This window comes from Phalacrocorax carbo, chromosome 2 (genome assembly GCF_963921805.1).
Source record: "Phalacrocorax carbo chromosome 2, bPhaCar2.1, whole genome shotgun sequence".
NCBI lineage: Eukaryota > Metazoa > Chordata > Aves > Suliformes > Phalacrocoracidae > Phalacrocorax > Phalacrocorax carbo.
In genome coordinates, this window is record NC_087514.1 from 164,850,632 (window position 1) to 164,877,202 (window position 26,571).

Here is a 26,571-nt window from a genome sequence, read left to right on the forward strand (position 1 = left end):
GATGGGCAAAGATTCTGTCCCTACCTCCAAGCAATGGGATAAAAAAAAGAATTAACTGGAGGGTAAAGACAATGGCCTGGGCTGGGATTATGAATCAAGACAATAGCTTTTTCATTTCTCTCATTCTCCTCGCCAGCCTCTAGTCTCAGCCACATAGTTCTGGAAGTCACCAGCTCTGCTCTGGCTTTTGCACTGAGATACAGAAAAGGGTAGAAGGAGTCCTTGTGAAAGGAGAGCCCATTCCCCTATTGCATTTGTCTACCCATCATGGAAGACTAACCCTCTTAGACATATTGTAGCCTTTCTCCTCTGCTGGTCTCATTTTTTGGAGCCTGGTATTCCCTTCTCCTACGGAGAGCAGGTTTCTTTCCACCATCAATCTCTCCCTTTGAGAAGGCAGTGAAGTGCAGGACTGGATCAGCTACAGTGAGATTTCTTTTCTTCCAGAGCACCCTCTGTTCTGCTGCTCATTTCCCCGGCTTTACTCTTTCCCCCAGGTTTTCTTTAGTTTTGCTATAGAGCTTTAAGGTCTATGCAGAGCTTTTATAATGGCCACGGAGCCTTTCTGTATTGCACGAAACTAAATCATTTTATCTAAAGACAAGGATGAATCCATGTGTGCTTGCACTAGACTTTGATCACACTGCAAGGTTAAAATGCTTTTTTGTGGCTGGGATTTGCATATATAATCATTATTCAATCCCATCTCTAAATTATCCATTATTTTCTGCTAGTAGTTTCAAAGCTGCTTCTGTTCCTCAGCTCGCTACACATTAAGGAGAGCTGGAGTGTGCCCTTAGAGAGCTATTCCCAGACTTTACCCCATCACTATCCCGATTAGAGCTGAGGTCCACTCTGATGAGTTCATGACCGCATCCACTGGCAAAAGGAGGGGAATTTCTGTTGTTCTGAGATCCTGCTCATAAATGTACCAACCTCCTTCGGGGCTGCAGCCCTTAATTTAGGAACCACTTCTTGAGCTGTCCAAAGCAACAGTCTATGGAATTTGCATGTCAGGAATTTAGAAATTAGCTTAACTGATGGCATTTTGTATTAGTTTCATATTATTTAATCAACCAATATTAATGCTTCCGCTTGTGATTTGAGATCATAAAGGGTAAAGGAGGACTATTAGCTGACTGAGGAGGGATGTAAAATGAAAGCATCTCTCCAGGTGATTTACAGGCACAGAGATGCAGGACGATGAGATTTACTAAGCTTTAGACATGGTCTGGCTCTGAGTCATTCCTTCCTGCTCATGACTTTCTCAGGACGTTTCTGAATATGATATAAAAATTATTTCTCTGTTTAGATACCCCACGGGTATCTGAGATGGTATAGGCAGAAAGACCTTTGTTTTCTGGTCTTTGCAGAGTAAAAAAGCCTAATGACTGGAGATGGTAACTGAGCTGATGTGCTGAAGAGTGAGGGGCGAAGGCAGAACCCCCTCCTGCCTCTCATGTCTGCTCTTTGCCTATTCAAGGTGGCAGCTGCTAGGAGTGGGGACACGTCTTCTTATATGCCACTGGCTCCAAATGGGCTGAGTGCATGGATCATAACTAATAGTCATCATAGAAAATAATAAAAGAGATAAAAGGTGAGCAATTCTTAACCATATTTTAGCTGTCATTTCGCCCATTTGCCTCACCATGTAATGAAAGTTAAAAAAAATAAATCAACTTTATCATCGTGTCCAAGTCAAGGACTGATTTTAGCAATACTACAACTCTCAAGGGAATGCATTTCCCCAAAATATCCATTGCATTGTCACCTACTATCATTAGGACATGATTTGAATAGCTTGGAGGTGATCTGAACGCCTACCACAGAAGGACAATGTCCCCTTTCCAGCATATGAAGCAATTTTATTATGTGTTTGTTTATGATACTTAAAACCAAGAAGATACTTCAAGATTTTAACGGCTCATGAGCTTCTGATTCTACATATGACTGAGAAAGTACTGCTTTTTTGCTGTAATTAATCTTTATACGTTATAGACACCCAATATAAACCAGGCTCAAAGTATCCCAAAAGCCCAAGTCATTATTAGGAAAAAAATTCATGTTAGAAATATAGAGACAGAAAGGGATAAAAATGTGCATCTTCCCTCTGCTTCATCATAAAAGGCTTTCCTGAAGAATTTAAGACAGAAAGCCAGAAGAAATGGCTGTAAACTGTGAAGTATTTGTTACATTTGTACATTTTTCCAAGCAGCCAGCTCTCAGAGCTGCTTTCTTTTCAACATTGAGAGTCAGACTCTACCTTCTTGAGCTCTTGTGCAACTCCAGCAGTATTCAGCGGAATTTTTTCACAAGTAATATCATTAAAAACCTGACCCAGGCTGTGTCTAACACCAGTGACGCTGTTTTTTAAAAGCATAGTAAGATATTTTTTCAGGTGGTCACTTTGCACAGCACAGAATACCGTGAGGCCTGGCAGGATGGGAATGAACACTCTTGCATGGCCAATAAACACAAGCTTGTTATTGGGTCATGCATAGGCAGCAAGGCAAAACACAAATGTTACCAAAAAAAAAAAATCAACACTTACATGATGATGGTTTTCTTGGGCACTTTAGTCTCTTGTTCAGTGACTACAAAGAAAACAGTATGAACAGCATGGGGTTAAAGAAAGGCAAAAGCTGAAATGATTAAATTAACTTTGCTCAGTTAATAAAAATAAACTGGAGTGAAAAAAACAGCTGTACCATCCCATCCATGCTTTCTGTGGTTGTTTCCAGCATCATCTTTAGTGTTTCTGGCCAAGAATGAAAATTCAGAGTGCTCTCTGAACAGTGAATGATTTAGCCTTGAAATTACATGTTTTGTGGAGAGCGAGACTGCAAAATCTGTTTATTCTACTGTGAGATTCTGACATTTTTGTTTGGCAAGTCAAAGCTAGAAAGCAATGTCCTTTTTCCTTTTTTTTCCCCTCTAATAAGGCAGTGATGGTGTAAGAAACCTGAAAATGCCTTGATCTGGAAAATCATGGATAGCTGAAATTTTTAAAACTGTGATTTCACTTACTAGAAAAAGCGTTTCCCCAAACACTGAACAGTTTCCAAGATTTTGTGGACTAGATGCAAAATCCAAGCTGATAACAATGAAAACTAAAATCATTATCATCAGAACAGAAAATCAGCATCAAAAAAAACCCCCACCCTAGGAAACCCAGGAGAGCCCTGAAACACACCTGTTATCTACTCCAGCTCTTTTATCCTGACCCTCGTCCCATAACAAACTAGAAGCTGTTGATGCATATCAAGATCAAAAGAAATGATTTAATGATTTTGCAAATATTTCTTAAAATTGACATTTTTAAAAATACAAAAGATACCATTTGAAGAGCTAATAGACATTTTCGGCAGGTTCCCATCCTGTCTGCTGGAATAAAATTAAGACACTGTTTGAACCAGACTGTTTTGAACACACTCTGAACTGCTGAAACCTATTTGAGATGTAGAAAAATACAACAGCAAGCCCCACTTTTTCTTTAATAAACTAATAAAGTTTCTAAAAAAAAAAATTTAATCTCAGAGTAATTTTTCCAGCAATTCATTTGCAATCTTCCAGGCAGCCTTTAACAAATAAGCTCTGGTAATTTTCAGTTGGTACAATTGAAAGTGAACTGCAACTTAAAAATATGCCTATAAAATCACAAAGAGTTCTTGCCCAGGGATCTTGTAGTATCTGTGTTATTTGTTTAATAATTTCTGATTAGTGCTGATGTTTTCAATAGTGCCCCAAAACTGCACTGACCGAAAATTAAAAATACATTTACAATATTAGACAGAATAGTTTAACCTAATATTTTCCTTCCGCTTAACTTCCAAGGGCTCTCTTCTGCCGCTGCGTAAAACAACAAATCCCACCGTAATGAAAAAGGATTTTGAGCAAATGTTGATGTTAACGCCTGACCTAGAGCTCTATGTTTTCTTTGCAGAGCCTCGTCTCATCTATGCATGTAAAAATCTGGAAAAAATTTCCAGTAGAGTCAAAGAAGTTACTGCAGAATTAGGTGGGTTTAAACAAAAACTGTTTGAAAATTAGATTTTGTAGCTTACTGGGTAAGTAAAGGGCAAAATTCCTTTCAGACGTTTTTCTCTCAACACAGTTACAATATAACTGCTTCCCTATCCTTAGTTAATACTTTTTAAATAATTCAAAACCTTTTTAAAATGGTGGAATGATAATTATACAAGGATGGAAGGTGAACCGAGTGCTCAAACAATTTACTGCACCCAGGTTAGAAATTTTCACTGAATTTTTAAGCCCTTAAATCAGTATTGTGCAATTTTTACATAGCGCTCTGAAAATCTCATCAAACAATATAATGAGATTAATCCATAAGCAGCAAGAGCATCAGTTCTGATGTAAATAAGAATGAATTAACTTGAATATACATCGAAACATGGGTGTTTAATACAGTTATTTTAACAACTGTATTTATATGATCAGTAAATATGTATTTAATGAAATCCCCACTGTCTGTAAGAAGAATATCAACGTCTGTTCCTGCAGCCTTCCCAAATGACATCACTGCAATATTTCTCTATGTAGCAGATGTCAAAGGGATTCAGTATTCAGAAGTTCAGCCGGCCTGGGATGAGAAAGCTGTGAATGGCATGTAGTACGTGGGTCCTGATGACTTGCAGTTTAGTGCATGACAGATCAATTCTATATGTACTATCCGAGGTGTGAGGGAGGCTTTAAGCAATCCTATACAAAGGATAGAACCACATGAAAGTAGGATGAGAGAATTTGGGTTTGTTTTTGTTTTCCCCGAGAGGAAAATATTCTGCATCCGTTTTAGCACCAGATTTATCATTTCAACTTGTTCAGCAGCGTTTTAGGAAAACAGCTTTGCAAAGCAGGAGCCCCTGAGAAGCAGGTTAAAAGCTCTAAGCATTAGAATCAGCCAATGCTTTATAGGACTAGAATCCTCTTTGGTTAATACATTAAATCATTGACTTACAAGTAATGAAACATTTAGGATAAGTCAGTTCTCGTTGCTGTGAGTGGATGAAGGGTGGTTTATGGCCTTTACTACAGACTTTAAGCCTGCTTTCTCCACTCACAGAAACAGAAACCTATTTTTCCTGCACAGCGCACGCTGCTGGCATAAACCACAGGAGCACTGCTCTGCTTTCACCCCTCTTCTGCTACGCTTAGGAGATTAATCTGCAACAGGGGATGCACAAATCTGACATGAGCAGCTAAAGCTAGTCTTAAAATGAGCAATTCATGGACATAACACAGTCTCCTAAATTGCGGGAATGAAATGCAAGTGATGCAAGTGTTTTGCACTCTCTCCAAGAAAAGGCTCCACTCCTGCAGCGACTGAGTTGGTTGTAAAGATTGTGCTTTCTTGAATTTGCACTGAAAACCACGTGGCCAGCCCAAAAATGAGACTAAACAATGATGACAACAGAATAAAAATAACAGGATAAATATCCTAACCACCACCCCAAGCAGGGGACTTTAAGAAGGTCAGGGGGACAAACTCCTGTGTCCTATTTCTTCAGTAAAAGGGTAGCACTAAAAGTTCTAATGCTCCTCTGTGTTTTAAAGCACTCTTCGATCCGAGAGCCTCAATTTTTTAACTTTTCCCTGCAAGGTGGCTATTACCAAACAAGACAACTAAATAACTTGCCCAAAGCTCTGCATGAGATCTAAGGCAAGGCTATGAGGCAATTCCTGTCGCCTGGCTGTAACTGCACTGGGTGTTTTCCTTTGTGGTTTTGTTTGTCTCCACTTATGTAGCTGATTCCTTCCCCTACAACCAACGACCTCACTATATGTCCCGGACCTGCCTGCCCAGGTGAGAATGCAACACCTTTCAAAACACTGGGATTTGCTTTTCTTAAAAAAAAAAAAAAAAAAAAAAAAGAACAAGTTAGTGAGCCTGGGATGAATGAATTGCAAGAGTACCACGTTAAAAATGGATGCCAGAGCACATCAGCCCAGATCTGCCGCGTGGAGGTTAAGCAGCAAGGTGCAAAGCAAACAGTCAACTTGAAGTCAAAGAGAAGGGTCTTCTTTCAGTTACACTTGTTTTTTAAGTGTCTAAAATTCTTCCAATATCCACAGAAAAAGGGTTTTTAAAGCAACTCTCCCTTGACTTCAGTGCAGCGACCAGGTGTAGCAGAAGGCAGAACTCAGCATTTCAGGCTTACAGCCCAAGCTGTGGGTGCTCGCAAGGGGACCCCATAGTCCAGTGGTTTCCAGCCTTTTTAGATTTGGTCCTTCCAATGGGTCAGTAAATCCTGACAATGTGAATTTAAACCTAATGACAAGAAGTTTGCTTTTGAGACCCATGGTGTTGGACTGCGGACCGTCACTGACTGCAGGTCAGGGCTCATAAACCACTGTACTAATGGTATCCCAAAGTGTGACTGTAGGTTTGGTTCAGTATAACAAACAGTACAGAAAGGCAGGAGGATAAAATCTAAAGGAGTTGCAGCTAAAACCCCTTGGGTGCCTCAGGAGTCTCTGACAGTAGTCATTTCACAGAACCAACGATAAATCAGGTAAAACTCAGGCCCAATGTGCAGGTGAGCTAGGAAACAGACACAGTATCTATTTTCTGTTGTAATAGTACCACACAGCAGCAAAGTTGTCCTCTTGGTGAAGTTACAAATAATCCCATTTTCACAAATAGAAAGGATTGTAAGGATGGAAAGAGAAAGCCTTCATGAGATCCATCCATCCTGCAGTTCTTTGCCAGATGAACCTGATTTTTCCATAGGTAGATCAAGGCTGATATTGATTCTCAAGAAAGCAACGAATTCCCTCCTCGGTCAAGCGTATTATGCCAAATGCATCCCTGATGGGATTCAGCTCAGAACAATCCTCTTGCTCCATGGATGAGCCTGCTCTTCGCTCCATTGGCCTGAAACAGCTCTCTCTGTTTCTCCCTGGAGGTGACTCAGGGATCTGTTTCCTTCCCTATTACCAAGTTCAAGTGATTGCACATCACGGATCAAAAACTATTTTACAACATTTCTGAAGCTTCCAGGCAAACTCCAATTATATTTCTTCAACCAAGCCCATGACATCTTTTATTTATGACTGCGGGAATAACAGCACATGAGTAATTTGGGGCTGAACATGTACATTTGCAACCCCAAGGGCTGAACAGTGCTCCTACCACTGTTTTACAGCCCTTGTTTGTTTGAATAACATCTTCTGCCTTGGTACAAGGGAATTTCATCGAGACATGCCACCCTAACAGTGGCTTGTTTGTGTTCCTCTGCATCCTGCATACAACCTATTTTTCTCTCTTTAGGACATAGCAAGGACAAAGCATTCAAGTACTTCAAGGTTTATCCTGCTGAAACAATTATAGTGTTGCTGGGCTACTAACACCATTCTCCCTGTAATGCTTTTGAATGATTTGATGGTACTCTGGGAAAGGGCTACAAGGAAAGCAAGTATAAAACCAAGACAAGCAAGTCCATAGATCAGGATACTAATCTTAGCAGCCTGTTGTGTCTAAATCCTCTTAATGTAATAATGCAACATTAGTGTCTACAGAGGAGCGGCCAAAAGGCCTGTCCAGACCAGGACCTGTCTCAGACAGGGCCAACAGCAGAAGACTATGGAAAGTGATGAAAAAAATGTGAGTGGAGTACCATTTTCCTGAATATTTCTCTAGACTCCAATCATTTGCTGCTCAGCAGCTTTTTGAGCCAGAATGCCTTTGTATTTGATGGCTCTCACTTGAATGTTGATAATAACAATTATCCCACACTTGAACCCCTGTTATTTTCACAAGACGGTGTGCAAAAGCTGAAGATGAGGAAAGAAGGTCCTACAGCTGTCAGGAAACCTCTGGCTTTTGTTTGCCATGTCTCCACTAACCACATCTGGGACAGCTCTCTGACACCCAGGTTGGTGCTGTGGAATGGCCTATGCCTATCTCAGTCTTCTCTCTTAACTTCCAAAACAGTAAGGTATCTATTATCTTTTATAAATGGTCCCTTGGCTGTATTATCTCCTGAACTGCTGCTGGGAACTAGTTGGGAGATGCGGCGCCGGCTGGCCCATGCTCAGCCAGCCAAAACCACTTCTAAGATGTACGAAGAACCAATTTCCCACACCAGGAAATGTTCCTTAAGCAGATATAGCTGCTGATTTAAACTCTGTTGTGATGGGTTTATAGCAAGCACGTCTAACACACTGCTTCTGGAAATCCCTTTGATAAGAAAGTAACTTTAGGCAGTCACATCCTAAAGGTGTTAAGAAAGAGACGTGGTTTTGGATGGGTGTAAACTCAGTCCGCATCACCCTACCAATTCAGGTGAAACATCCAGAAAAAAAAAGAATAGACTCTGGCTGTGTCGTGCATAATACCCGAACAGTCCTAGGTAATGGATGAACCAATATTGATCAGGATATATGGCTGTCAGTTTTGCTTTCCCAGCAATTCCAGATGGTCTTCGGTGGTATTTCAGAAACGATCACAATATGCCTTCAGCTTTACTTACTGGCCCCTGTTTTTTCTCAGCAGTACGTAACTCACGTTCTGCCAGGCTGACACACATTTTCAAGTATTCCAATAGGAATAGAAACATTTTTCTTGCACTAGTGGTGGTGTGACATGCCCTTCATTTGCTCCTCTTTTTTCATATAATGCGTTTACAAACATTATATGATAAAGTTGATTTGCCAGGTTTGGAAATCAACAGATGGTGATGGGTATAGAGCTGAGCTGCAGTATACCCATGCACATCTTGATAGACATACAGATACGTGTACACCAACAATCAACATGGATAAGATGGCAAATATGTTTGATCCTCAGTGAGACGGTTTTAGAGTAATTCACTGACATACTTACGGAGCTGGTCAAGGATCATACCTTCTATAGTAATGGCTTGGTCTCCTCTCCTCTCCTGGGTCAGGGCTGCAGCACTGTGATGGTAAAGTTCTGCTCCACTTTTTGCAGACCCTAATCTGTTCACCAGCTGAAGAGAATCATGCGGTACCAAATGAAATGCAGGAGGTTTTTGTATAATAAAACATTCCTATACTACATTACAAATCCATTGCAAGTACATGAGTACAGAAATGGGGGAGGGTGGGACCCCAAACCTAAGCTAGATTTTGTATGAACCTATTGCTGCTCGGTGGAGTTCACGGTAATGCTTTACCGCAAGTGACTCACACAGACAAGTTACAGCACATCAGCTAACTTAGATATTTGCAGTTTGCTCTGCAGCCTGTGACTTGCTCCTGAGGTAGCTCTGTCTCTACCAGCAGGCACAGATTCCTGCTGTGTGGCATTTAAGTGGCAGTTAGAGAGGTTTTTTGTTTTTCAGCCAAGGGAATACTGGACGTTGGGATCCTGGCTAATGGCAAATGCAAGGTAATGTTATTTTGACAAAATTCTAGTAGGGATCTTTAAATTATATCAGACTTCCTAAATATTTCTGTGGAATAACTGTGAAGTTGCTGTGAGCTGAACAGTTTACCATGGGTCAGCTGATCCATGCTGATTCCCTAAATCAAGGTCAACTGTTTTTATCGCTGAGCCCTGAGAGCTTATTGCTAGTTTATTACAATGAATGCATAGACTATGAGTAATTTTTAGAAAATATTTTACAGTTCATTTATTTTAATTTATTAGATACTTCCATGTATGCTTGCTAAAGAAACAGGAATTTCAGAGGTTTACACTTCCACTTAGATTTAATTTCTTCCTTCTGGCTTTGGATGGCTTCTTTGTAGTGGCATGAATCTGTTCTAATTTAAAGATCTCCAGAAAAAAAGGTCATGTCAGAATGGTCCTAAACTTCGTAGGAGGTACCACTAAAGATCTGGATCTGAATTTAAGCTACAGAACAAGCTCACTCAATTATTATTTGAACCACCAGACTCTCAGATCAGAATATTGTGAAGCATTTGAATGTTGACAATCCAGATCTAGTTCAGGAGAACCTGACTTTGTATAAACTTTTTTCATATGGCAGGCAGCAGCAATCACTCAGCCACTGCTCTCGTGCAATGGATCTCTCCCAGTAAAATGAATTCTCCTACCTATGTCATATCAGACAGCAGATCTTTAATTCTCCCCAAACTTACCTCACATTCATAGTGTCCCATATCTTCATTGGAAGGGTTCTTGACCACCAGGACTATTATGCCACTCCGTGGTTCACTGAAAGTCTGGTATTTACTTGTGTCTTTCAATAGGAGACCATCTTTGTACCATCTGGATGTGGAAAACGCAGACTATAAGCCAGGAGAAAATATGCAGCGTCAAGAAGTCCCCAGCTCACCAATCCATCTACCAGACCAGTGGGCAAACGACTCAAAAGTTAACCGTTAGACAAAAGTTTGGATCCTGGAATATTCAAAATTCAAGTGTAAGTCAGGGACGATAAAGGAATGATAAAATGTTGTCAGGGCATTAGATCTGATAGAGTCCTATGGCAGGTATTATCTGAAGGTATTTCTTTTCAGATGCTAGCTGGAATAAATTGCTGAGAATCTCAGGAATGTTGGGCTTGGGAAAAGCCAGCATTGGGAGGGGGTTAAGGTGGAAGACACAGAGAAGAAAGGGTTATAACCTTGAAAGAAATGGCAGGAGACTGTTCTGACCATGCAAAATGGGAAAACAGGATTTGTTCCAGTGTGACTTGAAGAACTGACCTGATTTGAGGCCTAGGTGCTCCTTCGATAGTGCAGGTAAACTGAGCATCTTCACCCTCCACAAAATAAGCATTTCTAACCTTGTTCACAAATCGTGGTGGCACTGCAGAACAAGGATAAATGTAGCTAGTAGCTGGAAATATGACCAGGTATGGAGGATGTGTCCCTGACCAGATAATTCTTATGATGTTTGCAAACGAGACACTAAAGATCAATTTTTTTTGACCTAAGAACAAGTGACTACACCTGTACGTCAAATAATTTTGTTAAATATTATCCAGTAGATGTTATATAGAACTTCTGGATGTTTTAATATTCATGTTTAAGGTATTACATAGCAGAATACTTTAAAACAACGCATCTGTACAGGACTTTACCTTGAACAAGTATCTTTCCTAAGGTACTGGCATTTCCAGCAGGACTGGAAGCAAAGCACATGTACTGTCCTGAGTCAACTCCTGTGAGGTTGTCCAAGATCAACGTGCAGGAACCATCGGGGTCTTCTATTATAATGTGATGGGGATCTACCTCCACAGGCTTTCCATCTTAAAGATAAAGGGGGAAAAAGTCTTTGTAAAGGGTTTAGTATCAATTTTGTTGTCTCCCTGGGAATTTCACCCAGCTTTTTATCTTGAGAGGACTGACAGCTGTATTTGCTCTATTGCAGCTGATGTTGGTGGTTGAGGAATGAGTTGTTCATCTTCCTTCAGCTCTCTAAAAACATCCTCTGGGCAAAGTACTGTTGAAGGACCTCATACATAATCAACCTCATTTAAAAGTGAAATTATCCCAGAGTATGTCCTGTGCAGTTATAGCTCTGATTCGCTAGCCAAAGGAACACCTCCAAAGTGACTGTAAACATGTAGAACAGAGCTTTACAAGGCGTGAGCTTATAGCAAAGCTGTTTCCTCTGCAGTACAGTAATGCTGGGGAAAAGAGTATGTCCACCCAGCTGCCTGTGCTATGACATGGAAACACCTGAGCTAGTTCAAACAAGTAGTTCATTTACTAGAAATTGTCCAACTGCCACAAGATGTGAATTCATACGGGCTAATAGGCAAACCTGAAAAAGCAGGGTATATTAACTCACTGGAAGATGTATGTTACATGCGTTGTTTAGTAGCTAACTTTCAGACTAGACTTGGGTACCTCTAGATGGTCAGCTTTCAGATTACCCACTAACCAATTAGCACGAAGCAATATAGATGGGGAACAAATCTGGAGGATGCATTTCATGGCCTGCTGCTCATACCTTTGTACCAGCTGACAGATGGCTTGGGAGCTCCCGTAACTTTGCAAGCCAGCTTGACTGTCTCTCCTAGCTCAGCTGTACAATCCGCCAGTTCTTCCTCAAAGTCTGGAGGTACTGAAACATCAGAATAAGCACATTAGTCCAGAGGAGGAGGGCTTTGTCCATAGGATGGCTGCTGCAAAGTAAGATAAGAATAGGTACAATTTTTGCAAATCTGTGAGGTTCAGAATAGAAAGCTGAACAGGAAATTTCAGCAGCTAATGACTTTCCAGGTGACAGGCTGTCCTTGCTTATCTGAGACTAAATTCCATCTGTCAACTGTCTGTTGTTGGCTGTAAAGACGGGCGATAAAAAAATGGGATTTGTTGCTGATCTGGAAGTATTTTGGGCCATGATTTTAATAAGTACCTCTGTTATTAAGACACTACACGTCTGTCACAGTTAAAAGTATTCCCCAATTAAAATGTTTCCTTGATATCCAAACTAGTACTCTGTCAGTTTCCATACAATAAAATCTATGCTTTGTTAAGGGACTTTTATTTTAACTTATTATTACCATATGAAACTATGCAAAACTATTCTGATAGTCTTCCCCATTAGAACACCTCACTAAAAGCATAAAAATAAAATGTTTTCAGCATACATACACTAAAACCAACTCTGTTCTGGCATTTTAAAATGCCAAATTTCCTTATGCTGTAAAAGACACCATTTCTAGCTTATACGTGGACAATAAAGGTCTAATAGACCTGCTGATAAATTTTGTGGATAGAAAATTGGTGGAATATTAAATGACAGATGAAGTGGCCTGAATGACAAGATAAAAATCCAAAGCAAACCCATGTGCCCAGATACAGCAATGTAAGCCAGAAGTTGAGTGGAGGATTTGGTATCCAACAAAGTCCAACTGCTGGAGCAAGGCCAGCGCAGAGCTGCCAAGGGGATCAGGGGCTGGAGCATCTCCCTTGGGAGGAAAGGCTGGGAGACCTGGGCTTGTTCAGCCCGGAGAAGAGAAGGCCGAGGGGGGATCTCATCAGTGCCTATAAATACCTGAAGGGCGGGTGTCAGGAGGATGGGGCCGGGCTCTTTTCAGTGGTGCCCAACGCCAGGCCAAGGGGCCATGGGCACAAGCTGGAACACGGGAAGTTCCACCTGAACATGAGGACAAACCCCTTCCCTGTGCGGGTGCCAGAGCAGGGGCACAGGCTGCCCAGAGAGGCTGTGGGGTCCCTTCCCTGGAGACATTCACCCCCCGCCTGGACGCGGCCCTGTGCCCCTGCTCTGGGGGTGCCTGCTCCAGCAGTGGGTGGGACGGGGTGAGCTCCAGAGGGCCCTTCCAACCCCCGCCATTCTGGGATCTGTGATTCTGTGGAAGTGACAGGGGCCTTTGTCCTGGTATGAGTAGGATTCTGGGTCAGGTCCTGAGACTACTTTTCCCACTGGAGTCTGATGCTCTTCGTGTAACAGGCCAGGGCCTTTGTCACCGAATTGTGTGGTTGTCTACCCTTCTGCTACCTCTGCCAGATCAAATGCATCTCTAGTGTTAACTTTGCAATTTGTGTTTTAGAAGTTTCAATTCTGTTCTCCAGTGAGGCACATTTTCTGGGCTGTTTTGCTGGAGAACACCCCCCTCTTCTTATTGAAAACACTATATGTATATGAAGACAGGGAACTGAGCAACCACTTCAGCCTCAGCCTCTGATCCTCCACCAAAGGCAAGCCACATCACCTGAAACAGCCAGGGGTAGCCAGTTCTTCTCAGCTCATCAGCCTGTGTTTTCCACTCTTGGGTTATGGACATGGAAGAGTAATTAGAAAGTTACTCATCTGCTCTGGTGTTCCCTCAAAATCTACACAGGTCCTGTGGGCCTCTGTTGTGTACATTTAATCGCTTCAGTGATATACAGGCTTGGCACTCTTGATGGTAAGTGGAGTGAGTCAAACACCACTATCCCATCCTGATACCAGTACCTTCCCCAGTTCACATGGAGGACCTAACACTGCTATAATCATTCCAGTTAAAGCTTTCGGCATGCTGTGAAGTCATATGAGTTGTTATTTACATCAGTCTGTGATTTGGTGTGATTAAAGGAAAACCTCCAACCGTAGTTCAATTTAAGAGGTGGCAGATGAACCTCCCTCTTTTGCTAATCTCCTTCCTGAATCAGGAAGAGCACGCAAAAAAACCCTAGGAGGTTTTGGCTATCTTGAGCCATACTCACTCCAGACAGGCTCGCTGATCCGCTGCTGTATGCCACAGATCTCCTTCACCCAGGAGTTCTTGATATTCACTGTACGTGCCTGCAGGAGGTACTTGCGGACCAAGTCTTCCCGTTCGTGCCAGATCTCAAACGCTCGGTCGTCCCCTTCCACAAGGTCGTTCACATCTATGTTGTTCAGCTGCGTGACAGGAGGAGGACAAAAAAGTCCACACACATCCTGTGTTCTTAGGGCTGAATTACAGCCAGAGCCTTTCCCACAACTCAAATCCCAGAGTTTAGGACAGTTCAGATCTGGACCTAGCCTTTGTGAACCAGAACCATCTTCAATCAAGGTTTGAAACTGGAACAACTATTAAATACCAGCAAGTCTCCTGCTGCCAGTGTGTACCCTCTCCAGTGGACATGAGTTGTGCCATTCCCATTAAAGCTATATGAGGTGCTCCAACAGCAAAGGGATAATTTACACCATTTTTAAAGATTTTTCAGATTGTATGAGCAATGCAACATGGCTTTGGCTGAACAGCAGTCAGGGTCACTTTGCAACCCTTTCCCCAGTATATTTGACATTCTGGTTACCAAACAGACATTTTCCTGGGAGTATTTATTACATTTCAGGAAAATAACATCCAGCATTAAAGGGTATCCCAAGGGTGGGACACACCAACCCTACAGTGCCCAGGAAGAGCCCAATCAGGGACAACGTGAAAAGAAATTACAGACCAGGCATTCTCTGGATGAAGCATCCTGGTTTGGTTATTTTTTTAAATAAAATCTGCCTGTGAATATCAATGAGGACAGAGATTAGGACTTTCAGAAGGCCCTGACTGGGCTAGGTCAGGAATTCCATGTTTTTTTTTGTTTGTTGGTTGGTTTTTACTGGAGTTGGGCGTCTACTGCCTTGGGAAATTTTTTTTTCTACAGTTTCTTACAGTTTTAACCTGAGCCCTGAATGTCTGAAGATGACCTGGTCAAATCCTCTGCATTTTTCATTTCTAAACAGGAATTGGTGTCAGGAAAAGATATAACCAGCAGAGAGAACCACTGGGAATGTAGCATATGACTAACACAACATTTCCTCCAATTCATTACCAACATTACAGACTGCCAAAACCAAAGACCTACAGTTGCTAGCAAATACTATAGACAGGAAAATTCACACCAATACACATACTTAACTCAATTGAGTTAACTCAGTGAGGTAACAGAGATGAATAAAAACTTGTACAAGTAATATTGCTGCACAGCAAAAACTCACCCACGCTTCTGGTGGTTTCTGACATGTTTCTGACAGGTTTAACAGAAAGATTTAGGGATAGACATAGATTTTTACTTGTGCTTCAAAGAGTTTTGGAAACAAAGGAATAGCTCAAAAGGATTAGTGAAATGTCAGAGCTGGATATAAATGTGAAGTTCTAAATGACACAGAAATGCTCTAGGTGCGGATATAATGATCAGACCTTCATGATGTTCTTGAAGATGTAACTGTAGGTGTCTGTCTTTGTGTCTCGCTTTGGTTTACAGATCACAATATAATTTTTGAAGAGGAAGACATGTCTTTTGTGTCCTTTCCATGCCATTCTAGCTCCTGGAGCTCCTTCCCACACAATGAAGTGGCCCTGATAGGAAAAAGAAGCAAGAGCACGTAGTGATAAATCTGGAATAATTACTACCATGATGTCTCACTGTCATTTTTCAGTGAACAGATAAAAAAGTTTGCTACTACACCTTATGTGTCTCTGTTTTATTACAGCACAGCAGATGGTTTCTAATGCTAAAGGTGATGCATCAGACTGACAGGGCTGCACACAGTTGTCATTACATTGTCCTTTAAATGGTATTATTTGTTGCCGGAAAAACTGACAGCTCGTCAGGTAGGCACACTCTTGGAAATGGAAATGCTAATGGTAAATTGTATTTTGCGCATTATGCAGACACTTTATATGCTCATTTGGTCTCCTTCACCAGAGCAGGACATTCATCTCATGTACCTTCACACATATACAGCTCAGTTAGTGACATGGGTTCCCCCTTGGCATCATTAGGGAGAAGTAAGCACTCTTGGGGTGTGAATGGATCTCTTTTTCAGATGTCTAAATGTGGATAGATGAATGCCCACCAGTGTATCACTGTAATTTAGCCTTACAACTCCAGCCAGCAACACACTGTGATTCCCATGGAAGACAGACGATATGAACAGGCAGAGTAAATGACTTGCCCAGCATGACACAGTAAGTCTACAAAGAAACAGGAATTTGAGTAAGGGTGTTGAAAGCCCTACGCCGTTGTCCTAATAGCTTGGTCACCTTTCCTCTGTGCTCCCAAAACACACATCTGTTTCGTGAAAGAGACCTGGAGAAGCACACAGGTCTTTTGACGATATATGAACAGCCATGGGAGAACATCCATAAACTGATCTGCTGTTTTCACATGGAGCATATGCGACATATACTATGGAACCTTGTACCGGCATCCCAGCAAACTAGGCTCTTCAGAAGAACCATGTCAAATGAAAGCATGTAGATTGAAAAGGCCCAGTGAGCTTCTAACAGTTGAGGAATCAACAGGAAAACCCACTGATGCCAATAATTTCAGGACTTGGCCCATATAGCTTGAAAATAATAAGAGAGGATGAAAAAAAAAATGCTTTAAAAGCATGAGAGGTCCCAGAACGAATCTGTTCCTGTTTGATGAGTGGGTTAGAGGGGCAAATAACTACATCACGTGTGAATCGCTCCATAAGCATCAATGCTCTGGTGCTTCAAACCTTAATCAAGCCAGGAGACCCATCTCTCTGAACAGTAAGAAAGGCAATAGGCAAATACTCTTTTTCAGATATGATTTCTAAAGGAGCTTCTTGTAGGATCTAAGGCTACTTAGAAACTAGCGAAGACATGCATAGCACTAACACTGACTGAGAAATTCCAGTTACCTGTCGGATGGGTTCACCGAGGCTTTCCAAGGTCCCTGGATAATTCTCAATGAGTGAGACATGGAGGTTGTTTTCTGCCCTTCGGGTGAGTGCAGACACAATGGCATAAGCCTGCTCCAGCAAAGTGCAGTTTTGGCTATTTCTTGCTTTGTTTCGGATTAATTCCTGTAGATGAATGGGGAAAATATTACCGGGCAGTCAGAAAAAAAAAATGCATTTCCTTGATAGCTGAATTGTTTCTCAATATCTGTTCCAGCTCTTCCATCTGAGCAACATTTTTCCCATTCTTTCACTATGTGCTTTTTAGCTACCAAAGTCTCCTCTTTCCTACCCATTCCATAGCCTCACTGACTAGCCAGTCTGGCTTTCCCTTACATCAACTGATATTAAAAAAAGAGAAAGTTGAAGCAAATACCCAATATGCTTCAGTGATTGAAAACCAAAAACCCCCAAAGGAATCCTAAATGCATCCATTGCATGTCTCGTGTGCTTACTCTGACGATACCATGAGGCAAGCAATTGACGTTGCAGTGCTAAACTAAGAGTTGCTATTAGATTAAAAGCAAGAATGGATGGAAAAAATATGAAATGGAGGTTATCCTTTTCTTCCACATTCCTTCCTGTTCCTCTTTTTTAGTAATAAAGGCAGGCTCACTCCATCATCCAAGGGACCCTTTAAAATGTTGGTGTTTGTGTGGAGGCTGGTGTTCAAAATTAGAAAGTTAATTTCAACCTTCTTCAAACTCTTCCAATTGCTCACTTCTGCAATGCTCAAATACAGAAGTATTTTGGCAGTCGTCTTTCTGACTGTCCTAGTGCTATTTCCCATTAAAAATACCATTAAAAAATGCTACTTTGAAACTTTTGTTGATGGTCTGGGCTAGAGCTGGAGATAGTGGGGCAGATGAAAACTTCAAAGGTGAAACATTTCAGGATGGTAGAATGAAGCGAAGCTCTTCAGAAAACAAAAACTTCATCTTACTATAATGTCAGTATAAAAGACAAGGAGAGAAACTGGTAAGTTAATTTCTTGCACATTGGAAATTGCTTATTTTTTGTAACATACCTGTTGCTGAGTGTGAAGCAAATTCACACTTGTCATGGATAGATACATCCATGTATTCATATATGTGCATATAAGCGTATATTTTTATACATGCATATGCATATATTTAAAGATCATTCAGCTAAATCTTGCTGAACTTTATGGGGTTGGAGACTGTGAATCTCTACCCGGATTTACATTTAAAAAACTACTTAGAGAGCACCGTCACTGGTGACAATTACTCTCGCTCTTACTTAAGCAGCTTTCAATTGTAGTTGCATCAGAAGAAAGCCAAGAAATATGAAATAAAAATAACGTATTTTTCTACACAAGCTGCACAAAGCAGAACATAAGCCCATCAGATATAACCATATAACAAAAGCTTTTCACCTTGATTATAGTCTGGTACTGCTGGATCCTGTTTATGGGTTTTTCGAGGTAGTGCTGCAGTGGTGGGATAAGTGGCTGTGAAGGATCTTCATTAGTTAAAATTTCATCTGTGTATCTCTGAGAAAATACATAGAAGAATGAGGAAGGTTGTTATAAAGAACAATTGAAAATATTAATCCCTGGAAAATGCTCATATGATGCTGGTTCATAGACCTAACTAGCCAGAACTGGATAGCTCTACCAGATGTTACTACCCTGTATTTTGGACATCTGTAGCCCTTCCCCATCCTTTACCAGCTAGTTATCACTTTAGACGGCAAAAATCTCTGAAATGCTGAATTTGTCTGCTTTTCCAGTGCAGGACTGACGCTGGGGAAACATGACCCAAAGCCTGCGGAACCAGATGGTGTGACAGGAAAGATCAGCGCCGTTGGGGGGTGGGAGGGCAGGAGTGAGGGAACGCGGTGCCAGCGTTGCTGGTACCAGACCTCGGACGAGAGTGGTCCACGTGTTTGCAGCGCCAGCGACCGGAGCGAGTGAAGGGCTCGGCACCGGCACCTGGAGTGGGAAGCAGAGGTCGTAAGGCCCCTGTGCTGGGACATCAGCTGCTGAGCTGGATGTTTATCCTTTCCACTGACCTGGTGCATGTGGGTGCAACTGTGTGCAATTCACCAGCAAAGCTGGACTAGCTGCAAGTAGGAGACCCAGGATCCAGGTGTGGCTATTAGGGAGGCTGAAAGCTTCCAGCGAGCATCAAGCTGGACTAGCTGGCAAGTAGGAGGCTCATGGAGATGGTAAAAGTGCTCAGGATCTGGGCAGGGGTATCAGATGGACAGAGGAGCCGTGCTGCTACTCAAGGGATCCATGAACATCCATGTGCTCATGGATCTGGGGTGTTGTGTGTGTGTTTTCACTAGTGAACTACAATCCTGAGCAGCTGGAGAGAAGAAACAGGGTTTTCCTTTCTATACTAATATTTTATGTGAGATTGCTTGGTCTTATAATGTGGTGGCCCTTAAAACATCTCTTAATTACAGTTACATAATCACAGACACATTCATATCTGTATAATCTCTATAATATTCATAAATGCATAATCATATGTATATATGTTCCCATATTAATTGTACTGACCAGGAAGAACTAGACAGTGAATACAAAATTATCATATTTAGCAATGATTTCCCACAAAAAATATTTAATAATCCTTTTCAGGATCACATTTGTGATTAATAACTACATTTCTCAATGGAGTGGGTTATAGGATGCATGTTCAGCAGGTACTTTGGCTACTGTTTTACCTTGTAGAAATCCTGGACAGCTTTGCTGACAACGATCGACTCAGCCTGTACCCTCCCCACCAGGTACTGGATGTATTTATTAAACTCTGCTTCGTGCTTGATAAAGCACATGGCCACATCGTCATCAGTGTCACATTTCTGCAAGCTTCGGAGGAAGACACTGTGGAGACAAAGAAAAAAGGTCATCTAAGGAGAGGTGATGGAATGAAGCTAGAATACAGCCCCAGCAGCCAGAGTTTTAAATCAGGCAATTTCAGGTTAGCAGAGATTAAAGGAACCGGCTGGGAGAAACGAGGGATGTTGCCACATTAGCGTTGACCTTCTTAATGCCTCTTCACCCAGCATGATGCTGTCCCTCTTAGCTTGAATGTATGAAATGTGCTGCAAGGATGGTAGGGACAACTTTCAGGGGCTTAGCTCAAGTTGGGATGTTAACCACTCCCCAGATCCTTACGCCTCAGTTTAAGGATCTGTGAGCCATCCAGATGAGCGAAGATAGAGATCCTTACTCTGTTTCGCACAGGATATTGAGGAAGGTTCACATGCACAAAGATTTTTAGCAGTGTCGTTAGCTGATAACATGCATCACCTCTCGCAGTTGCAGTTAATTTGGGGGAAAAATAAAAGGAGAGGGAGGGAGAAGACAGAGTGAGGGAGAAAAGAGAAGGAAATTTATTCTCATGGCCCAGCCAGGAAAAGTGCTAGATCTCCCACATAAATGTCCTCCCCATTGCAGAATCAGTGCCCCCCATAATGCTTATCCCAGAGTAACTATATACTTCTCATCACAACCTGCTCTAACTCCATATAGGTTGTTCCTGCTTACGATGCTGCGAGCACTGATTGGAGCACACGTTGATCAGAGAAGGTGCTGCATACTCGCTGGCTGAGCTTTGTGCGTGCATATTATTGACCCCTCCACTGAGGCAAACCAAAATTTAGGACCACAGAGCAGGAAAACGGGGAAGACAGGGTGATTCTCATACTGTTGGCAGGTACTTCCCATAAGAACCATCACTTCCCATGAGAGAAAGGTCATCAAGGTGCAAAATGAAGCCCCTTAGCAATGGAAAGCCTGAGGCATGTAAGACATTGTACAACACGTCCTCACCCAGGCAAGTAAAAGTATTTCAGCCTGGACCTTGGGAATTCACTTTGTGAATAGATACACAGTAAATCCTGTCTTGCAGTAGGCAGAGGCGTTGTGGCATGGCGTTGTACCTGGGCAGCTGGCTACAGCTGGATGTGTTTTGAATGCATGGACGCTGGCATCAGTTTTAGATGAATGTGTATCTCTATGAAGACACCACTGAAATGCCTGTAAGACTGTGTTGCCTTTTCATAATTATTCACTGTTTCTTAATTAAATTCACTTAAAAGGTGTGCTGGTTTTGGCTGAGAAGGGGTTAATTCTCCTCACTGTGGGGGTCGGCTACCTTTCCAGCTTCCCGCGCTCTGCCGCGTGGCGGGGGGGGGGCTGGGAGGGGCAGGGCCATGGTGGGGGCGGCTGACCCCGACTGGCCAATGGCAGGTTCATTCCATACCATGTGACACCATGACCAATATATTGAGGTGGGGGCAGTTGCAGGGAGCACGGAGGCGGCGCGGTGTCGGGTCGGCGGGCGGCGCGCGGCTGCGGCGCGGGCAGTTTGTTCCGGCGGTTCGTTCCCCCTCTCCCCTCCCTTCCCCCCACCCCCCCCCCCCCGGGGCTTTGCGCCTCTCGTTGTTCTCCTTTACATTGCATTTCTACTGTTGTTTTCTTTTAATTCTCGTTGTTCCCCTTTACATTGCATTTCTACTGTTGTTTTCTTTTAATTTTAATTATTAAACTGTTCTTATCCCAACCCACGAGCGTTACCCTCCTGATTCTCTCCCCCATCTACCGGTGGGGAGCGAGCGAGCGGCTGTGTGGGGCTGAGCTGCCGGCTAAACCACGACAGTCTTTTTGGCGCCCAACGTGGGGCTCACGGGTTGGAGATAATAACAGCTGCTGGTCACAGCACCATGTTGTCCTTTTTGCAGTTGGTGTTACAGATTGGTGTTGGTTTGTTGAGTCTGCTGTGTTCTGCTGTGATTAGTAATGTTTTGCCTACAAGATTTGTTATACAAACACTCGTTTTCAGCTTTATCTGGTATTTGGGGTTTTTGCTGAAACCGTTACTGTACTTTGGATACCACCTTGTTGAGGCAATTAGCAATTATACCTCCTCCTCTGAGAGATTTTATATGGAGGAAATACAGAATAATACCTTTGCAACTTTGTTCTATGATGTCTGTGCCTTTGTTACAACAACGTCTTTGTATCTTGAACATCCTTGGGTGGTTAAGGTGCACTTATTGTTAGTTTTTGGGCAGGTTGTTTTGGTTTTGACTAAGCAACTTAAGAATATCACCCAGAAATCTGCCCCGAGGCTTGATAGTTACGAGTGGCAGGGCATGTGGGATAGCATGGGCAAATACCTAGGGCAGTGGGCACCCCCAGTGTTTTGGAGTTTCACCCCCGAACAAGTGCAGAATCCTAAAAAACTAGTAGAATATTTGGAGAAAGTATGTTGTTACGCTGGGAACTCCAGAGAGACACAGATAACTGCAACATGCTGGGGTCTGGCCCATGCATACCGAGCCCTGCTCAACAGCATTCAATGCCCCCAGGGGGAAGAGAATGTCTCTGGATTGAAATGCAAAGTGACTGGCACTGTAGACAATCCAGCCCGGACGACAGGCACTGCAGCCACTCAAACCCCCACAACAAGTACCGGAGCTAGCTCAGAAAATAAACCCGTACCAGTATCAGTTGCCCCCATACACAAGACAAAATATTGGAAGCGGACATCAACTCGTTTAGAACGGGATGATGAAGAACCAGGGCCATCGCGGGGAGAGGAGGGAGAAGTAATAAATGAAATAGAGACCACCCGATCCCTGTCCTTAAGCGAGTTGCGAGATATGCGAAAAGATTATAGCCGTCGTTCAGGTGAGCACATTGTCACCTGGCTGCTCCGATGCTGGGATAATGGGGCCAGTAGCCTGGAACTAGAGCCAAACAATTGGGATCCCTTTCTGGGGAAGGGGGCGTTGACAAAGCAATAGGAAAAAAGCCACAAGCCCTCAGCCTCTGGAGGCGACTCCTGTCTGGAGTGAAGGAAAGGTATCCCTTTAAAGAAGATGTTACATATCGCCCAGGAAAATGGACAACTATGGAGAAAGGCATCCAGTATCTAAGGGAATTAGCTGTGTTTGAGGTGATTTATGGTGACCTGGATGATCAACGGTCATCCAAAGATCCAGATGAAGCCGAGTGCACACGACCCATGTGGCGGAAGTTTGTACGGAGCGCACCATCTTCGCATGCAAACTCATTGGCAGTGATGTCCTGGAAAGATGACGAGACACCAACGGTGGCAGAGGTGATAGATAGACTCCGAGATTACGACACAAATATCTCTTCCTCGCTTGTCTCTGCTGTGGAGAAACTATCCCAAGAGGTCCAGCAACTCAAAGAAGATCTGTCCTACTCCCCACCTCGACAGAGCAGTGTCTCAGCTGTTAGGAATAAGCGTCCTTTGGCTCAAAGAAGGGGATACACACCACGGGCCACCCTATGGTTCTACCTGCGTGACCACGGAGAGGACATGATGAGGTGGGATGGCAAGCCTACCTCGACCCTACAGGCACGAGTGCATGAACTGCAAGGAAGAACAGTCACTCAGGGGGGCTCTTCCAGGAAAGCTGCTGCTCCAATTTCCAGTGAACAAGTCCCCAGACAGAGGAGTAGAAGCGCAGATTTTATTTCTAAGTGTAATAGAGGGACTCCTGATTCACATTTGCAGGAAGTGAGTTGTGACTGCCATGATCAGGACTAGAGGGGCCCTGCCTCCAGCCGGGTGGAGGAAAGGGATAACCGGGCTTACTGGACTGTGTGGATCCGATGGCCTGGCACGTCCGACCCACAGGAGTATAAAGCTTTAGTGGACACCGGCGCACAGTGCACCTTAATGCCATCGAACTATATAGGGGCAGAACCCATCAGCATTGCTGGAGTGACAGGGGGATCCCAAGAGCTAACTGTATTGGAGGCCGAAGTGAGCCTAACTGGCAATGAGTGGCAGAAGCACCCCATTGTGACTGGCCCAGAGGCTCCGTGCATCCTTGGCATAGACTACCTCAGGAAAGGGTATTTCAAGGACCCAAAAGGTTACAAGTGGGCTTTTGGTGTAGCTGCCTTGGAGACGGAGGAAACTGAACAGCTGTCTACCTTGCCCGGTCTCTCAAAGGACCCTTCTGTGGTGGGGTTGCTGAAGGTCAAAGAACAACAGGTGCCAATCGCCACCACAACAGTGCACCGGCGGCAATATCGCACCAACAGAGACTCTCTGATCCCCATCCATAAACTCATCCACCAACTGAGGAGCCAAGGAGTCATCAGTAAGACCCACTCACCCTTTAACAGTCCCATATGGCCAGTCCGGAAGTCTAATGGAGAGTGGAGACTAACAGTAGACTATCGTGGCCTGAATGAAGTCACTCCACCGTTGAGTGCTGCTGTGCCAGACATGCTAGAACTTCAATACGAACTGGAGTCAAAGGCGGCCAAGTGGTATGCCACAATTGATATTGCTAATGCATTCTTCTCAATCCCTCTGGCAGCAGAGTGCAGGCCACAGTTTGCTTTCACATGGAGGGGCGTCCAGTATACCTGGAATCGACTGCCCCAGGGGTGGAAACACAGTCCTACCATTTGCCATGGACTGATTCAGACTGTACTGGAACAGGGAGAAGCTCCAGAACACCTTCAGTACATTGATGACATCATTGTGTGGGGCAGCACAGCGGAAGAAGTTTTTGAGAAAGGAGAGAAAATAGTCCAAATCCTTCTGAAAGCTGGTTTTGCCATAAAACAAAGTAAGGTGAAGGGACCTGCACGAGAAATCCAGTTCTTAGGAATCAAATGGCAAGATGGTCGTCGTCATATTCCAATGGATGTGATCAACAAAATAGCAGCCATGTCTCCACCAACTAGCAAAAAGGAAACACAAGCTTTCTTGGGCGTTGTGGGTTTTTGGAGAATGCATATTCCAAATTACAGTCTGATTGTAAGCCCTCTCTATCAAGTGACCCGGAAAAAGAATGATTTCAAATGGGGCCCTGAGCAACGACAAGCCTTTGAACAGATTAAACGAGAAATAGTCCATGCAGTAGCTCTTGGGCCAGTCCGGGCAGGACAAGATGTAAAAAATGTGCTCTACACCGCAGCCGGGGAGAATGGCCCTACCTGGAGCCTCTGGCAGAAAGCACCAGGGGAGACCCGGGGTCGACCCCTAGGGTTTTGGAGTCGGGGATACAGAGGGTCCGAAGCCCGCTATACTCCAACTGAAAAAGAGATATTGGCAGCATATGAAGGGGTTCGAGCTGCTTCAGAAGTGGTTGGTACTGAAGCACAGTTGCTCCTGGCACCCCGACTGCCAGTGCTGGGCTGGATGTTCAAAGGAAACATCCCCTCTACACACCATGCAACTGATGCTACATGGAGTAAATGGGTTGCACTGATTACCCAGCGGGCTCGAGTAGGAAACCCCAGTCGCCCAGGAATCTTGGAAGTGATTATGGACTGGCCAGAAGGCAAAGATTTTGGATTATCACCAGAGGAGGAGGTGACACGTGCTGAAGAAGCCCCACTGTATAACCAACTGCCAGAAAATGAGAAGCAATACGCCCTGTTCACTGATGGGTCCTGTCGCCTTGTGGGAAAGCACCGGAGATGGAAGGCTGCTGTATGGAGTCCTACACGACAAGTAGCAGAAACTGCTGAAGGAGAAGGTGAATCGAGCCAGTTTGCAGAGGTAAAGGCCATCCAGCTGGCCTTAGACATCGCTGAACGGGAAAAGTGGCCAGTGCTCTATCTCTATACTGACTCCTGGATGGTGGCAAATGCCTTGTGGGGCTGGCTGCAGCAATGGAAGCAAAGCAACTGGCAGCGCAGAGGCAAACCCATCTGGGCTGCCGCACTGTGGCAAGATATTGCTGCCCGGGTAGAGAACCTGGTTGTAAAGGTACGTCATGTGGATGCTCACGTTCCCAAGAGTCGGGCCACTGAAGAACATCGGAACAACCAGCAGGTAGATCAGGCTGCCAAGATTGAAGTGGCTGAGGTGGATCTGGACTGGCAGCATAAGGGTGAACTATTTCTAGCTCGGTGGGCCCATGACACCTCAGGTCATCAAGGGAGAGATGCAACATACAGGTGGGCTCGTGATCGAGGGGTGGACTTGACCATGGATATTATTGCACAGGTTATCCACGAATGTGACACATGCGCTGCAATCAAGCAAGCGAAGCGGGTAAAGCCTCTGTGGTATGGGGGACGATGGCTGAAATATAAATATGGGGAGGCCTGGCAAATTGACTATATCACACTCCCACAGACCCGCCAAGGCAAGCGCCATGTGCTTACAATGGTAGAAACAACGACTGGCTGGCTGGAAACATATCCTGTCCCCCACGCCACTGCCCGGAACACTATCCTGGGCCTTGAGAAACAAGTCCTGTGGCGACATGGCACCCCAGAGAGAATTGAGTCAGACAACGGGACTCATTTCCGAAATAGCCTCATAGACATCTGGGCCAAAGAGCATGGCATTGAGTGGGTGTATCACATCCCCTATCACGCACCAGCCTCTGGGAAAATTGAACGGTACAATGGACTGTTAAAAACTACACTGAGAGCAATGGGGGGTGGAACATTCAAGCACTGGGATACACATTTAGCAAAAGCCACG

The 26,571-nt window shown here is 43.7% G+C and overlaps 1 protein-coding gene across 1 annotated transcript in view; it reads right to left on the bottom strand.

Moving 5' to 3' along the window:
* Window positions 1-26,571, bottom strand: part of OBSCN (obscurin, cytoskeletal calmodulin and titin-interacting RhoGEF) — a 198,702-nt gene that overhangs the window by 38,967 nt on the left and 133,164 nt on the right. Inside the window, exons 86-95 of the mRNA XM_064445166.1 lie at window positions 19,796-19,955; window positions 18,495-18,611; window positions 17,060-17,224; window positions 15,588-15,746; window positions 14,131-14,308; window positions 11,909-12,022; window positions 11,034-11,201; window positions 10,657-10,759; window positions 10,087-10,216; window positions 8,864-8,969 (exon numbers count right to left, since the gene is read on the bottom strand). Of these exons, the coding sequence (XP_064301236.1) occupies window positions 8,864-8,969; window positions 10,087-10,216; window positions 10,657-10,759; window positions 11,034-11,201; window positions 11,909-12,022; window positions 14,131-14,308; window positions 15,588-15,746; window positions 17,060-17,224; window positions 18,495-18,611; window positions 19,796-19,955 (1,400 nt within the window). The remainder of the gene's footprint in view (window positions 1-8,863; window positions 8,970-10,086; window positions 10,217-10,656; window positions 10,760-11,033; window positions 11,202-11,908; window positions 12,023-14,130; window positions 14,309-15,587; window positions 15,747-17,059; window positions 17,225-18,494; window positions 18,612-19,795; window positions 19,956-26,571) is intronic.